The sequence below is a fragment of the Lactuca sativa genome, chromosome 2 (assembly GCF_002870075.4).
Source record: "Lactuca sativa cultivar Salinas chromosome 2, Lsat_Salinas_v11, whole genome shotgun sequence".
NCBI lineage: Eukaryota > Viridiplantae > Streptophyta > Magnoliopsida > Asterales > Asteraceae > Lactuca > Lactuca sativa.
Window position 1 is genome coordinate 128,531,145 of NC_056624.2, and position 17,108 is coordinate 128,548,252.

At 37.4% G+C, this 17,108-nt stretch overlaps 1 protein-coding gene across 1 annotated transcript; it reads right to left on the reverse strand.

Moving 5' to 3' along the window:
* Positions 1-14,305: 14,305 nt before the first annotated feature.
* Positions 14,306-16,165, reverse strand: LOC111898581 (cytochrome P450 76T24). Its single transcript, XM_023894479.3, has 3 exons — positions 15,668-16,165; positions 15,123-15,545; positions 14,306-15,047 (listed from the first exon to the last, which is right to left on the reverse strand). The coding sequence occupies exons 1-3, from the start codon at positions 16,115-16,117 to the stop codon at positions 14,703-14,705; spliced, it is 1,218 nt and encodes a 405-aa protein (XP_023750247.1). The 5' UTR covers positions 16,118-16,165; the 3' UTR covers positions 14,306-14,702.
* Between the last annotated feature and the right edge of the window lie 943 nt (positions 16,166-17,108).

The following is a 17,108-nucleotide window of genomic DNA, read 5'->3' on the forward strand; positions in this document are numbered from 1 at the left end:
ATTACACTTTGTACCTTACCAAGTCGTTAGTGGAGCGTGTGTGCTTAACCGACACACTAATGTGGACTAGTAAGAGTGGAAAAGGGTAACTTAATGTTTATCATAGATTGGTGGAACATGTGTGGTTAACTGGCACATCGATTAGGTGATAAAAATTAAGGGTACCAAATTAATTTACATGGTTATTCACACCTTGTTTGTGATCCTCGTCATCCCAGTCACAAACTTGAGAAGGCACAATCGAGATTTAAACATGCCATTGAAAAGTACAATGAATATCAAAGGCATCTAGGAGTTTCAATCCAATTAAAACCTAATAATTTATTTCATTTTTCATGGTGGAAATTGGTGAATCGTCATTTTCCTACCTTCAAATATTTTATAGCTTGGATTACGACATCCCTTTTACAAGTTATAAAGTATTGTGTTGGCTCCTAGCCTTAATAGTACATGTGGGTGTCTTATTAAGGACTATTTATCTAATCTAAACTTGTCTTTCTTCTTTTTAGATGTCTTCCAACAATGCTTCTGGCTCAAACCCTACCGACTCCTTCTCTCTTATGAACCTTTATGGGAGAGTCATCTTTGATGGTTCTAACTTTAATGATAATATGAGGAACATCAGGATGGTCACATGTAACGAGGACAATGAATATGTCCTCGATAAGGAGCTGAATGAGATCGATGAGTCTACTGCTACTCCAAAGGAGATCGCTGACTTTAGGACTCATGAGAGAGATGCCACCAAGGTGGCATGTATCATGTTGGACACAATGACAGCTGAACTCCAAAAGTCATATGAGGACTTTTACCCTTTTGAGATGCACATGGACTTGATGGATAGATACCATCAGAGTACTCGTCAAGAGAGGTATGAAATAATCTCTTTTATGATATCAACCTGAATGAAGGATGGTGAACCCATCATGGGCCACATACAGAAAATGCAAAGGTTCGTGGACCGTTTGCTGAAGTTGAATGCGAACTTCCCTGAGGAGTTGGCTATTGACATCATACTACACTCCTTACCTACTTGTTATGATCAGTTCCGAATGACCAATCATATAAACAAGGAGGAGGTTACACTAAGCAAGCTTCAAGGACTTTTGAAGACCGTCGAAAGTGGTCTAAAAGGTAAATAAGTTGTTACTACTCCTACTCCTAACACCGCCCCTGTTTTGGAAACCGAGCAAGGTAAATGGAAAAAGTGCAAGACCCCTTCGAAGGTTACCAAGGGAAATTCTCTTGATGGCTCCTCTTCGAGTGCTACCAAAGGTGGTTTTGTCACTCCCTCTTCTAACCCAAAAGAAGCCGAATGCTTCTATTGTCATCATAAGGGACACTAGAAACCAAATTGCCCCAAGTACCTGCAAGATGTTAAGGATGGGAAGGTTAAAGCTACCCATGCAGGTATTTACACTATATTGTCTAATTACTCACTGCATACTAATTTTTGGGTCCTTGATACAGGTTGTTGTATTCACATATGTTCTAATTTGCAGGGCTTAAGAAGAAGTGAGGATGTGGAGCACGGGAAGATAAACTTGATCATGGGGAATAGGAAAGCTTCACCTATCACCAAGATTGGAGTTTATTCTTTATTGTTGAGTAGTGGGTTAATGTTAGATTTGAATAAATGTTGTTACTCGTCTGTAATGGCGAGAAATATTATTTCTTTTCACGGTTTGTACAAACAAGAATTTACTTTTTCATTTGATAATGAACGTGGTGGTATTAATGCTTTTTATAATAATGTTCTTTATTTTAAAGCATTACCTTGTGATGGTGTATATGAAACTGTTTCAGTTGTAGACAACCTAGGAAATAATGTGTTGCATATAGATTCTTCCACTAGTTTCGACAAAGCATCCTTGTGGCATTGTTGTCTTGGACATGTTAACAAGAAGCGCATAAGACAATTCCAAATGGCTGGAGTCTTGGGATCATTTGACATAAAGTCGGATGATACTTGTGAGTCTTGTTTGCTTGGAAAAATGACAAAGTCACCCTTCACTGGTACTTATGCTAGGGGTGAAGGTTTGTTAAACCTCATACACACAGATGTTTGTGGACCCTTCAGAACCGCCATAAGGGATGCTAGCCGCTTCTATGTGGCTTTTACTGATGATTACAGTAGATATGGTTATGTCTACTTAATCAAGCATAAGTCAGAAACCTTTGAAAAGTTCAAAGAGTTTAAACAGGAAGTGGAGAATCAGCTAGGTACTAACATTAAGATGCTTCGATCCAATTGAGGTGGAGAGTATCTTATTACAGAGTTCCTTGACTACCTTAAGGAATGTGGAATTGTTTCACAATTGACACCTCCCAGAACACCATAGCTTAATGGTGTGGCTGAGAGGCGCAATCGAACGTTGTTGGACATGGTTCGTTCCATGATGAGTCGAGCTTCGTTATCAATCTCATTTTGGGGGTATGCCTTAGAGACTGCCGCCCATATCATTAATCTAGTCCCTACCAAGAAGGTTGCCAAAACACCTCATGAGACGTGGACTGGGAAAGTTCCCACTTTAGACCACATAAAGATTTGGGGTTGCGAGGATTTTGTGAGACGTGAGACTCACGATAAGCTCAAACCTCGTAGTGAGCGGTGTATTTTAATCGCCTACCCTCATAAATCTTTTGGTTACCTCTTCTACAGACCCAGTGAAAATGTGGTCTTTGTGGCAAGGAGAGGGGTCTTTCGCAAGAGAGAATTTATAAGCCAAGGAAACAGTGGGATGCAAATTGACCTTGATGAGCTTTAAGAGTCAAGTGGTGAAGGAACCTCAAACCTTAGTAATCAACCTGGGGAGGAAACTCCTGTTAAACCAACTCTTGAGTTTGTACCTCTGAGGCGTTCCACTAGAGTTAGGAATCCACCTGAGCATTACTTTAGTTTCCATATTACTGCAGAAGGTGATACATTTATCAGTGATAGTACACTGGTAAATTTAGATGGACCTAACAACTATAGGGAAGCCGTGGCAGGTCCTAAGTCTGATAAATGGAAAGAGGCTATGGACAGCGAGATTCAGTCCATGTATGACAATCATGTTTGGAACTTGGTTGATAATGTACCGGGTTGTAAGACTGTCGGGTGCAAATGGATATTCAGGAAGAAGACTGACATGGATCGGAAACTGCATACTTATAAGGCGCGATTGGTTGCGAAGGGCTTCACTCAAGCTCAGGGAGTTGACTATGATGAAACCTTCTCACCTGTAGCGATGATTAAGTCTATTAGTGTTATGCTAGCCATTGCTACATTTCATGATTTTGAAATATGGAAAATGGATGTCAAAACCGCTTTCCTTAATGGAAAGTTGGCTAAAGATGTTTACATGAGTCAGTCAGAGGGTTTTGTCAATGCAAAGTACCCTGATAGAGTGTACAAGCTTGAGAAGTCCATTTATGGATTGAAACAAGCATCTCGCAGCTGGAATCTTTGTTTTGATGAGAAAGTCAAAGAGTTTGGTGTTTCGAGAAACGAGGATGAGTCCTGTGTATATTTCAGAGCTAGTGGGAGTATAGTTAGCTTTTTGGTATTGTATGTGGATGACATACTACTCATAGGAAATGACATCCCAACTTTGCAGGAGATTAAATCCTGGCTTGGGAAGTGTTTCGCTATGAAGGACCTTGGAGAAGCTGCCTATATCCTAGGGATAAGGATATTGAGAGATAGGAGTACAAGACTAATTGGACTTAGTCAGAAAACTTACTTGGACAAGGTGTTGAAAAGGTTCAACATGAAGAATTCCAAGAAAGGTGTTTTACCGATCCAAAGCAATGCCAAATTGAGTAAGGCTCAGAGCCCGAGTAGAGAGGTTGAGATAGCTGACATGAGTCGATTAGCTTATGCTTCAGTTTTTGGCTCGATCATGTATGCTATGACTTGTACCCGCCTTGATGTGGCCTTTGCTTTGAGCATGGTCTATAGATATCAGGGGAACCCTGGCAAGGCTCACTGAACTGCAGTAAAGAATATTCTCAAGTACCTGCAAAGGACTAAGGATTGGATTCTTACCCTTGGTGGGAGTGATTACTTGAGAGTAGTAGGGTATAGCGACGCCAACTTTCCGACCGACAGGGATAACTTCTGATCTCAGTCAGGCTGGGTGTTTACCCTAAATGGAGGAGTGATTACTTGGAAAAGTTCCAAGCAGGAGACGGTTGCTGATTCGACATGTGAATCAGAGTATATAGCAGCGAGTGAAGCGGCGAAGGAGGCGATATGGCTAAAGAACTTGATGGGAGACCTTGGAGTTGTACCAGCTATAAAGGAGCCTATGGAGATTTTCTATGACAATAATAGTGCGGTTGCCTTAGCCAAGGAACTGATAGATCATGGCAGATCCAGACAAATTGATAGAAAATATCACTTCATAAGAAATAAGATAAAAGAAGGAATCCCCGTGGCAAAGAGGGTATCGTCAGAAGAGAACCCAACAAATTCCCTCACGAAGGGACAGACTAGGGTTAGGCATTTGCAGCATGTGAGGTGCATCTGGCTGAAGGACGATATTAGTTTTACAGATTAGATAGCTATCTCTGAATCTTGTAAAATGTAATTGACATTTGATGATTAAATAAAAGTTGTTGTTTATTTATAAGTAATGTGTTTCTATCTTGTATCAATCGTTTACTATTTTGTCAACTTTGCATGTTTTGACTTCTAGAATAATTACTTTACTCAAACTCTCCACAATCAATCATACTTTGGAAGTAGGTATGAATCAAGACTGTCGTGAATTAGGCTTGTAGATGTCTAAGGTGTTAGACATAGCAAAAGTTGCTACAACCTTCATGAGTGCTCATAAGTTCAGAGTGTTGGATTAAACTCACGCTCACTTGTATCACTTCATGGAATTCATCTCGAGTGATCGTGAGACGATAATATCAAACAAGGCTTCAAACCTAGAGATATGAGTTGTTGACTATGAGTTGGTTGTGCATTGATTGTACGGAAATGCATCAGAAACTTGATGCTATAAAACGTGCCTTTGTGTATGATTCAACAAGTACTAGTACAATCATATGATTCAAAGTTTATCTGTTCCTTTTAATCCTTGGAGGATTAGAAGTGATATATGGGGCCCCTCGATGATTTTGTTTTGACCTATGTGTCGGGCCCGGTCAGAACCAAATTGATGTGTTTAGTTTAGTTCTATGTCAAACAAATCGAAAATCGGGAAACAAACTGTTGGACAATAAGTACGATGTTGTTCCATGTATTTGTCCAGCTGATATCTTGAGAACAGAGGATTATATGATCACTTATCTAAAATGGCACTTCATAGTTCAATAGAGTTTTAGGAGCTACGATTGCTGGTCGATTCTTGAAGTTATACTTGCAACTATAGTTATCAGACTTATCCAAGTGGGAGACTGTTGGATAAGGTGTCTAAGTCCGTAACTATATTTGGTATGTACTTGAGCCGACCCGGCATGGTCCATTTGGGTTGCACTTCACCGAAACAATTTGTATGGATAATCTTTTGAGAATATTATATTTATGATACATTAATATATTATAAGTTATAATATATTAATATGAAATCATATTATTTAATCAGTATTGATCAAGAATTAATTTGGAATTAATTTCGGGATAAAAAAGAAACTAATTAAAAATAGACTCTTATATATAGAATGGACGAATGTTCATTTAGGATGGGCTAAGCTTGCATAGAAGTCCATGGAGCTTTTAACTTATGGATCCTATGGAAATGAAAGGTCATGGGTATTAGGGTTTACATGGATGTAACCCTAATCCACCATACCATATAAAGAGGTCTTTGGCACATGAAATGGCACTAGTGTGTGTGACAGAGAAGGTGGGCCGATTTCTAGTGTGCATTACTATTCTCCCATGTTTTCCTAGTTGTGTGGTGATTTGTGATTCCACTTGAGGCATTCACATCATTGGTGCTAGGCTCTCAAAAGTCCAAGAAATCAACCACAAGAAAAGGTATGTCTTTCTACTAGATTTTTATGTTACAAGTACCCCATAACATGCTAGTTAGGATGAGATCCTTGGAAAAATCAAATTTGCATGTATATTAGAGAAAACATAGATCCAAGGTTTCTAGGGTTGCATGTACAGCATAGGAGTGTTAGAATGCTCAAAACCCTTCGAATGCTACTATTCCATTGTTGGTGAAGATGGAGACCGGCATGGGATGTTGTCATTTCAGTCGGAAGTGAGGAGGAACGAGTCATAGCTGCCATGCCACTGCAGTTGCTGCCGATCGAAGATGCGTCCATCACCGGACGCTGTGACTATCACTGCCGGAGAAGCGAACCGTGGAGGAGTCTCTACCATCAATTGAAGATCCACCACCGTTCTACTGTTGCATTCGTTGCCACCATTTTTCTTCTCTTATTTCCGTTAGCCGACACCTGCTGCCTCGCCATTAAAACACCATCGTGACATCCTCCTCCGACTACTTTTATGTTGCCATGAGGTGGCTGTGTTGGGTGTACGTTTATGATGAGCACAAGTGTTGAAGAACCACCATGGCGGCCAACCATGGTGACTGTTGCCGTCAACACCGCTGCTGCCCGCCATTTCGTGCCATCACCGCCATCGTATGCCACCAGGTAAGTGGCTGGCTGCATTTTGCAAACAGAATCGTGTGTGTGTATTTTTGCTTTTAGTGTGTGTCGTGGGTGGTGTTGCGCCGGAATTCACGAGAAAATCCACCACCACCACCTTGTACCATCGTTGGCCACCACAAGGATGGTTGTGTGTATCTTATTATGTGTGTGTGTTTATTTGGGATATTGCATTGTAATATTTTATTTTGACCAGAATAATTATGGAAATCCGTCACCACCACCGTGAGGTGGTGGCCGTCGCCATGAGCCGCCATTGACCACCACTACCCAAGGCGGTAGTGGGTGGTGCCCAACTTAATGAATAATTAATTAACCTAAAAGCTTAACAAATGGACTAATTGGAACGCGATTGGTTTGGAAACCCTAATTAGGATTTAGAAAACACTAATTTTTGGATATGTTAATTTGGAATTGTCGGGACCCACATGTTTGGACCAATGGAATTGAATTTGAATTACACCCGATCACACCGTATGATTTATCTAGTAGAGTCACGGACTTAATGGATTAATTTCTTAATGGGTTAAGTAAGAAACACTTAAACCTAATCGTCTTTTTATGTGAAAACCCTAATTTATGCTTGGGCCTTGAGTTGGGCCTTTCTATTGGGCTTTGGTGATTGGGCTAGTGGTGGTCCATCCAAGAACAAGCATATGGACTAGAATTTTTAGATGGGCTTTAGGGTAATGCCCATGTGTGGGGTTTGGGCCCAATTTGGAAAATTGGGTCAAAGATAGACCATAACTGGGCCTTGATGATTATGAGGTGTTGGACCATTAGAATGCCAAATGTTTGGACTGTAATAAATGGTTGGGCCTTAGGATAAGACCATGTAGTCGTTTGGGCCTAATTTGGAAAATTAGGCCATTTGTTGGCCTTTGGTTCATAGTTTGACTTTTGGGCCTTGAGCTTGAATCAAGCTAAGATGGGGGTAAAGTAGTTCTTTACCCCAAGCATGGACTTATGGTTATGTGTTGGAACCCAATTATTAATTGGGTGTTATCTTGATATTGAAATTTGGGAATCTATCAACTAGTAGGTAGAGTTTTGTCTGTGGGACTTCAGCAGTGTGAGGTCAGTTACCTTCCAGTAGAAGTAGGTCGCAGTCACAAATACCGGCCCAGTTGTAGTTGATTATAATTGAGACGATTGTCTTTGTGATAATTGTCTGGTATGCCACTATCTGTTTTGCTTTATGTGCTAGTATGCTATGATATTATGTGATAGTGGTAGGGGTAGATTAGACCCCGTAGCCGGTTGAGATAAACCGAAGGGTAGGTAGGGCACCCATATATTCCTGACAGTATGTTATGCTATGATATTATGTGATAGTGGTAGGGGTAAGTTAGACCTCGTAGCCGGTTGAGATAAACGAGAGGGTAGGTCAAGCACCCAAATATGCCTGACAGTATGTTATGCTATGTTATTATGTAGTAGTGGTAGGGGTGGAATAGTCCCCGTAACCGGTTGAAATAAACCGGATGGTAGGTCGAGCACTTAGATATGCCTGGCAAGGTAGGTCGAGCACCCATATATGCTTGACAGGGGCAGGTTGGGCACCCCGGTATGCCTAAAAATGGTAGGTTGAGCACCCATATATGCTCAGCAGGGTAGGTCGGGCACCTATATATGCCCGACAGTATGTTTATTGTATGGTATGTGGTATGATGGGGCAACTCACTAAGCTTCGTGCTTACGGTTTACAATTTTGGTTTCAGGTACTTCATTTTCAAAGGAAAGGAGCCGGCTCCATCGCAGCACATCACACTATGTTTTCCGCACATGAGATCTTTGGGATTATACTCTGATATTGAATTATGATGATATGTTTTGATTATTGACATACTTGTTTTGACATGGGATGATATTATTAATGTTATTATACTATTGGTTTTTATAACAACTTATTTAAAAATGAAATTTTTGGTCTTAAATTTTAGGACGTTACATGTGCATACTACATCTGCCCAGAACATTTTTGGCAACCCTGTATGTAACCTCATGCTCTTAGCACTATTATTTATTGTTCTGTTCATCCGCTCTGCAACACCGTTTTGCTAAGGTGTTTTTGGTACAGTCTTCAACATTATGATCATGTATTCTGCACAATAATCTGTAAACTCCTTGCTGCTATAGTCACCCCCATTATCTAACTTTAGACAGTTTATCTTCAGAGTCGTCTTATTCTCCACAGTAGATTTAAGCCTTTTAAAAGTAGAGAAAACGTCAGATTTATTTTGCAGAAAGTAAACCCATACATGTCTTGTAGCATCATCTGTAAAGGAAACATATTATCAAAAATCTCCTATTGATGAAACTAATGTGGATCGAAAAAATCAAAATGTATCAGCTAAATCTTCTCTGATTTAAGTGGCTGGCCCATCTTCACGAAAGTAACAATTTTCTATTTACCGAGTACGCATGGTTCACAGAAGTCGATTGTCACATTCTTTAGTTTTGGGGTCCTTCCCTTTGAAGCAAGCATCTTAATTCCCTTCTTACTCATATAGACAAGTCTTTGGTGCGATAAACTAGAAGACTCCCCATCTTCAACAGTTGCATTTGTATCTCCTGAGGTCAACTCCACCATATATAGAGTTCCCTTTTTTTTTTCCTTGAGCAATGACCAATTTCCCTTTAATAAGCTTCCATTTACCTTTTTAAAACTTTAAATCATGCCCCTCTTCATCCAACTCTCCCACCGAGATCAATATTTTCTTCAGATTAGAAATATATTTCACATCCTTCAAAATCCAGGTAGTACCTATTGAAGTTTACAAAGCTACATCTCTAATACTAGTGATCTTTAGAATTTTATCAACTGCTAGGAGAATAATACAGCTGTAAGGTTTGAGATTTCTCATGATTTTTTTTTGTTATGGCAAGCATGAAATGATGCTCTTCAATCCATCACCAAAGACGTGGCTGAATTTTCTACACGACAAATAAGAGCATCATCATGGTCTTCAGCCACATTCATCTCCTTCTTGCCATTATATGCAGGAGGTTAAAAATATTTATTTCTGAAATGTCCTATTTCATTACAGTTCCAGCAGACGATTTCTTTTTTGGTTCTTGACTGTCCTCTCTTCCATGATTTTGATCTTTTTCTTCCGTATCCACCTTTGTTTTGTTTCCTGCCCTCTTGTCTGTATTGAGTAAACTGGTGGAACCTTCTCCTGCATTCCTTATCCGAACATCTTTGCCAAGAGTAAGATCTCTGATGCTTTTGAATGTGAGTTTTGTAGTTCCTGAAGAAAGTCAATTTATATAGTCCAGCAGTGACTGTTCTAATGGCAGGGTTTAACAACAAACATAGTGTTCTTGTCCAGTCCTCTATTTTCAACGATAAATGGACCGGCAAAGTACCTGATATTTCATTCATGGTGAACAAGCATTCATGCAAATATGGTTACTACCTTTATGATGGGATACCTATATTATTCTACTTTTATAAAGACATATTCAGTATTATTATTATTATTATTATTATTATTATTTGGGGACCCTAATGGATAAAAAACAGAAGGAAATGAATATCGTTTATGTCACAAATATTGACCACAAACCATAAATGGTATGAATTTACTTCCACACATGCTTGCTGAAACTAAATTATTGGAGACTATATCGAGTTCCGATTCCTTTTTGTTCAGTATTTTATTGAAGAATCAAATGCAAAACATGGAATAGTTGTTTCAATTATTGCATGACATAAACTTCACAAATCTTGAATTTGATCCATTGGTAGTTAGTTTTATGGTTTTACTTATAAGATAGAAAAAAAACTCGACAATCAATTAACACACTACAATAAAAAACATCTATAAGGACGATACCTATAGGGACGACAAAAGTAGTTTCTATAGATCATCTATAGAGACGACATGTAGTCTCTATAGGGTTGACCAAAATTTTAAAACCTGATAATCTATAGAGACGACATTTTGTTGCAATGGGTCACTCAGGTAGTTGGCGGGTTTGTGAAAAGATATAGCTACGACTTGTCGTCCCGACAAGTTAGGCAGGAATTTTGGCAGGACTCAGAAAACATATGGGGACGACAAGTCTTCCCCAAAAAAATAAATTAGATGTAATTTATATATTTTAATATGTTGTTTATTTAGAATATTGGAGGGGTGTCGTTTTGTTTAAGGGTGTAGGGGTGAGAGGTCGTCCCTATAGAGTTTCTACTCTCTAAACTGATGTCAAGAATACATTATCTGCTTCTCTCATTCAATAACAACTCCTTTTCACGTTTTCCTGTATCTCGATCGGCGATTGGTAGACGTCAAACACGAACACCAGGGCACATGTGGATCGCCTTCACCTCCAGTCTCCTCAGCAACAACCGCTATCATTGCCAACGTTGGTACCGCCTCGTTTCCCGCAACCTCCTTCGGTAGTTCATGACGACATTTCCCCCTTCACTCTTTTCTCTACTTTGATCGAAGATTTGCTGCTTTTCTGGATACGAAATCGACGACTACTTTACAAGTCGAACTCCACATCACAACCACCTTCACCACCGACGATGCTTCAATTCCCCTGTGACGACGGCTGTTTCTTCACTCTCCAACAACATCCAATTTCGAAATCATAGAGGTATGTCGTTGATCTGTTTATTTTAATGATGTTTGAGAATCTTCCTTCAATTTTTACTGTTTTAAAGCATGTAATAAAATCACTTAGCACATAGTCCACTCAATCGGTTTGTTTAGATGCAGTGTAATGCTTCCTTCATGGTTATTTCTTGAGTTGTGGTTATTTTTATTTTGTAAAAGTATCAATAGTATGAAATAGGGACATCAAGACTTAATGAGTTAGAGATCCCATTCCCATGTGATGCAGGCAATTGGAAACCATGTTGATCTAACAATTGGTGGTTCAAATGGTCATTTTGAGTTCAATTTCTTCAAGCTAATGATTTCCAGCAATCTTTTATATGTAAGTGGACTTTCTATTTTATAATTCAACAAAAGATCACTAGAAACCTGAATATTGCCATTTATCATGAAAATTTATAGTGGCAATTTTGAGTATCTGTTTTAATCTTGATGAACTAACCATGTATTTGTATAATTCTATCAACAAGGATACCTTGGGGATTGAGAATTGCAGCTCGTCTTGGGTTATCATTTTCAAAGTATATTGAGACAACAATTCATAAACGTGCTGCAGAATCTTCATTCCGTCTTCTTCACAAAAATAGGTGATTAATTTTTGACCTTATATCCATCCCTTGCACATATTATTTGTCAAAATCGATCTTTTAAAAAAGTTATCATCTACAATATAGCAATTATATTCTTTCCTAAAAAGTTATATATTTTTTAAGCTAGAAAAGAAACCTCAAAAACTACCAAAAGACAATTATACCGAACTTTTCCAATGAAAAGGAGCACAATAAGGACCAAATAGAACAAGAAATCTTTAAACATCCACCATCAAAACTGAGCTTCAATCAACTGAATACTTAATTCAAGTGATTAATGATTATTTAGGATTAAAATGAATATATTTGTAGAAACAAATCAACAATCAATGACAAGCAATAAGAAAATTAATTATTGAGACAAATGTAAAATTACTTAACTGTCCCTAGCTTTAATCTATGTTGCAGTGGTGGCTACAGATGATGAGAGGATTGCAAATTGCTGTCATGGATTTGGAGCAGATGTCATAATGACATCTTAATTTTGTCGAAATGGTATGGTTAAATAGCATTCTTTGTTAAATATAGCATCATTATACTTTGAATAATCTATACAATTCTAATTATAATATACATTGCTATTTCCTGCATCAAATTTATAGGAACTGAACGTTGCAATGAGGCACTCCTATAATTGATGGAGATGAACCCGATATAATTAGTTTTACAAGTAAGTTACAAGCACACTTCTATTTGGTATGATGGAATGGAATGACAAAGGAATGTAATTGTAATTCTTCATTCCATTCCATGGTGGGAATGGAAATGGAATGCCTTTGCATTTTGTAGGCAACCCCTGATTCTGTATTTAGTACTACAATTACATTTTTGAAAGCAGATGCATGTGATCCAAATCGGCTGAAATGTGAGGTGGATAATCATGGCTATGCAGTATATTTTTCAAAGGGACTTATTCCATTTATTTTTTTGGCACAAATTGTTTAACATGGGTTTCATGTGATACAGGTCAGGGAAGGTCAATCCACAATTCCCTTATTTCCTTCATCTTGGAATCCAGGTAAAGATTCAAGATTTATGGTTTTTTTTTCAAAAAATTGTGTAATTAGTGATTGAAAATTTTGAATCATCATATTTCACTTTTTCATTGCATTTATTTGTCCCTTTTTCATCATCACACTTTTATGCTCCTTTTTAAAAATAACATTTTAACCTCACTTGTGTAGCAAGGATTAAAATATTTTAAAATGTCACAAAGATCAACACATCTTCCCCACAAACCCTTGTTACAGATATTGGTGAGTCATCATGTAAATATGAACATAATTTTCTGTTTTTAGACGATTAATAATTGAGTTACTATTAGATTTAACACTTTTACATATTAGGTTGCTTTTGAATTTGAGAAAAAAGATGAAAGAGACAAGGACAAAGTGGCACTTTTACAAAGTTGATTGTTGGGGGATAGGGGTTGAAAATATGAAAGAAACAAAGGCAAAATGGTCATTTTGGAAAATGAGTAGTTCATAAAAAAGAAATAAACATGAAAGAGAAAAGGACAAACTGGTCAAATAGAAAAATAGATGAAAAGATCAAATAGAAAAAGGACAAAATGGTCATTTTTCTTTACAAATGTAACAGTGAAGTTGTTATGATAATGCTGCAGCAGTTGCCAAGACTATCCACAATGAGAAAAGTAAACCGAAGGTGATGTTTCTTTCTTTTCAATTGTTACAATATTTTCCAAATGTCAGGAAGCTGCTCTTTGAAGAATTTGATGCAAAGTTTGGTAAATCTGAATTAGTATAGTTTTAGAACATGTAATGCTTGAGAATCTTCATTCAATTTGTACCATTTTAAAACATGTAATAAAATCATTTAGCATGATTTGTTACAATTAAATTTTGTTGTTGTAGCTATTTTGTAAATATACTGCTTTAGCTATTTTAGAACTGTGAAAACTAGGAAAATAAACAGAAAAAAGAACAGGGTATAAACCTGTGGGCATACCTATAGAGACGACATGTCGTCTCTATAGGTGAATGTATAGGGACGCTAAATCGTCTCTATAGGTGCATTACTATCATGATTTGTTGTTTCTATAGGTTGTGGTATGTCGTGTATAACTTTATCTATAGAGACGACATGTTGTCTTTATAGTTGCTTCTATAGAGACGACAAGTCCTCTCTATAGCTTCATCTATGGTAATTGGAAACATATAGTGACGAATCCTTTAGAGACGATATGTCATCTCTATAGGGAAGCTATTGCGACGATATTTATAGCGACGATAAAGAACATCTATTGTGACGGGGCTATGAGGACGAACACTATAGGGACGACTTGTCGTCGCCGTCATCTATAGGGACGACTTTAGTACCTTTAGGAACGACAAATGTCGTCCCTATAGGTCTCATTTCTTGTAGTGCCCATCAGTCAATTTATATAGTCCCGTCAAATAGGATTCATAAAAAGAACACAGCGGATTAAGAAAGACATGAATCATGTGTGTGTGATTTGTTAATCCCTTTGATACCATATGTCTAACCAAAATATGAGAAATAAGTACAAGTTTCAAATAAAGTCAAAGTACAACAAAAAATGCTTTTCGGCATTTATTTAAGAAAACAACTTCGATCAGAGTTTCATAGGTATAGCCATGAGTGGTTCAGCCTTTTGCAATGTGATCCCAAACTTTTCTCCCATATCAATATCTTGTGGTCTCTTATTTCCCACAACCTTCCAATCAAACTTATGAATCAAAGATCCCAATATTATATGTAACATCCTATTAGCAAGATTCAATCCTGGACACATCCTCCTTCCTGCACCAAATGGAATAAGCTCAAAATCTTGGCCTTTATAGTCAATCTTCACGTCCAAAAACCTCTCCGGCATGAACATTTATGGGTCTGACCATATGTTTGGGTCTCGGCCCATAGCCCAAACGTTACACAAAATTTGTGCATTTTTAGGCACAATGAAACCTTGAATAGCAACGTCATTCATGGCTTGGCGAGGGATAAGAAAAGGGGCAGGAGGATGAAGTCTCAGAGTTTCCTTAATCACAGCTTGTAGGTAAGTGAGTTGAGAGATATCAGATTCTTGTATGCTTCCATTGTTGTTGTTTTGCATGAGTTTATCGACCTCCAACCTCGCTATTTTCATTTTCTCTGGGTTTCGAATTAGCTCCGACATCGCCCATTCCAACGTGCTTGATGTGGTGTCCGTTCCTGCCACAAATAGTGTCTATAAAACAAAAATATTGTTAATGCGTGTGCTATTATCGGAAATATTTTTTAATTATTAAAAGGATTTGCTTACCAAAAATAAGTGTCTCATATCATTTTGAGTAAAACTCGATTGTTGGTTTAGTAGCAAGTCTAAAACATCATCGTTTTTGGTTGAAACACCATTTGATCTATTTTGCAACCTGTCATTGATGATCTTATCGAAAATAGTTATCATTTTCTTGGCATAAGCATTTTCCGGCCATATTAACTCTAGTGGATCCAACCAGTGAAGTATCGGAAAAAGGTCTAGTAGACCTGGCTTGGCGCCAGCTTGCATCACTTGCAATACCAAGCCTTGGAATTCTTGTGTTGATTTGGGATCATATTGAGCAAGATCCACAGAAAACATGAAGTTGGAAAGGATGTTAAGAGCTGTTGTGAATGCACATGCACCTACGTTCAGAGGCTTTTCCTCTATACAACATTGGTTAACATGGTTGACAAGATCTTGTACCTAGAATATAAAAATAGAAGTTAATCATGTTAAATGGATAAGAACGTACGTTTCCATTTTGTTCTGTGGTTAACAGTAATTGTACGGATGGATATAGAAATCTATTGAGATCTTATTTGTACCTTCTCTCGTCGTAGGAGTTCACTAGCATCTAGCTGTTGCACACAAAACAAATATTCTTTAGTCATTCTTCGCAATTTTCGCCATTGATCTCCAGCCTCCATCCAAACTATGGAGTATTTATGATAGTCTCCAAGTTGGATAGCCTTAGGAGCTGATCGATTTAAGAAGGCTACATCATGTGTGCTAAAGAATTCTTTGGTGATACCAGGAGATGAAATGACTACGGTTGTATTGCTTGCGAGCTTAAGTGACATTAAAGGACCATAACGTTTAGATAATATGGCAAGTGATTGGTGGGGTTTGTCACCGAATTCTAAGAGGTTTCCGATGATAGGAAAACCTTTTGGTCCCGGAGGTAACCGGGAGTTGCGCCGGCTGGAAATAATGAAGGCGTACATGATCAATGGTAAAAGACAAGATACTACGAGGAAGAAGGATTGGTACTCCATTGTTTTGTGTGGCTGTCCTTTTGATACGTTAACTTAAACCTTTTCACGAATCATCTATTTATAAGTAGGATAAATTACTCGAATGGTCCCTATATTTTACCTAAAATCTTAAGTTTGGTTCATGTTTCTGAAATGAGTCACAAATTCATGGCAAAATTTGTTTTTTTGTTGCAGTTTTCGTCATCGTCTAATGTGAAAACACTTCTTTACCCTATTAACATGTACCGAATAATACCCGGAAAAAATAAATATGGTCAGGTTTAATGGAGTGTAAAAGCAAAAATCCGGTTAATAACACACTCAAGAATATTCATGCAATCTTCAATGCTAGATCTCATTTAGAGGTACATAATATTGTAACATCATTATTTGTCATGTCACATCACAAATATATAAACCTCTAATAATTTGTAAACATATTTTCACTATGTATAAACTTTGAATAAATGGGTCCCATATATTTACTTATTTATTCAATCTATATTATCATAAATTAACATATAATTTTCATATTAAATTATAAACTAAAGCTTTTTATAATGACTAGTTCTCGTTTATATACATATATAAATATTTCATAGTAAATAGGCAAAAAACAAAAAAAAAATCTTCAGATAATGGTGGTTCCTTAACAGCCAATTGAGGTTTAATGTTTGACGATTTCCAATATTTAGCTTGTTTGTTTTTTAGAATTTTCAGTTTTTTTTTTTTATTTTTATATAATATTAATAATAAAACTGTGTTTAATAATATTCAATAGTGGTCTCATTTTAAGCGTATTGGCCAGATCTTTTAACGGTATAATCTGTTGAATATTTTTTAAATATATTTTTTGATAAATTAAGTTAATAAGATAATTGAACAAGGTAGAAATTGAAAATTTGAAACATAAGGTAGAATAATGGGGATATAGCGAAAATTGCAATTATTCAATTCAACGATCAACTTATTTTGGAGAATTTAAAAGCGGTGTCGCTGGCCATGCAGGGTT

Bases quoted from the DNA above. Each gene is read 5' to 3' on its own strand.
- LOC111898581 (XM_023894479.3), bottom strand. From the start codon at position 16,117: ATGGAGTACCAATCCTTCTTCCTCGTAGTATCTTGTCTTTTACCATTG. The intron at 15,546-15,667 runs GTACAAATAAGA...TTTATATTCTAG, and splicing joins AACTCCTACGACGAGAGAAG to GTACAAGATCTTGTCAACCA. The intron at 15,048-15,122 runs GTAAGCAAATCC...TTTGTTTTATAG, and splicing joins ATATGAGACACTTATTTTTG to ACACTATTTGTGGCAGGAAC.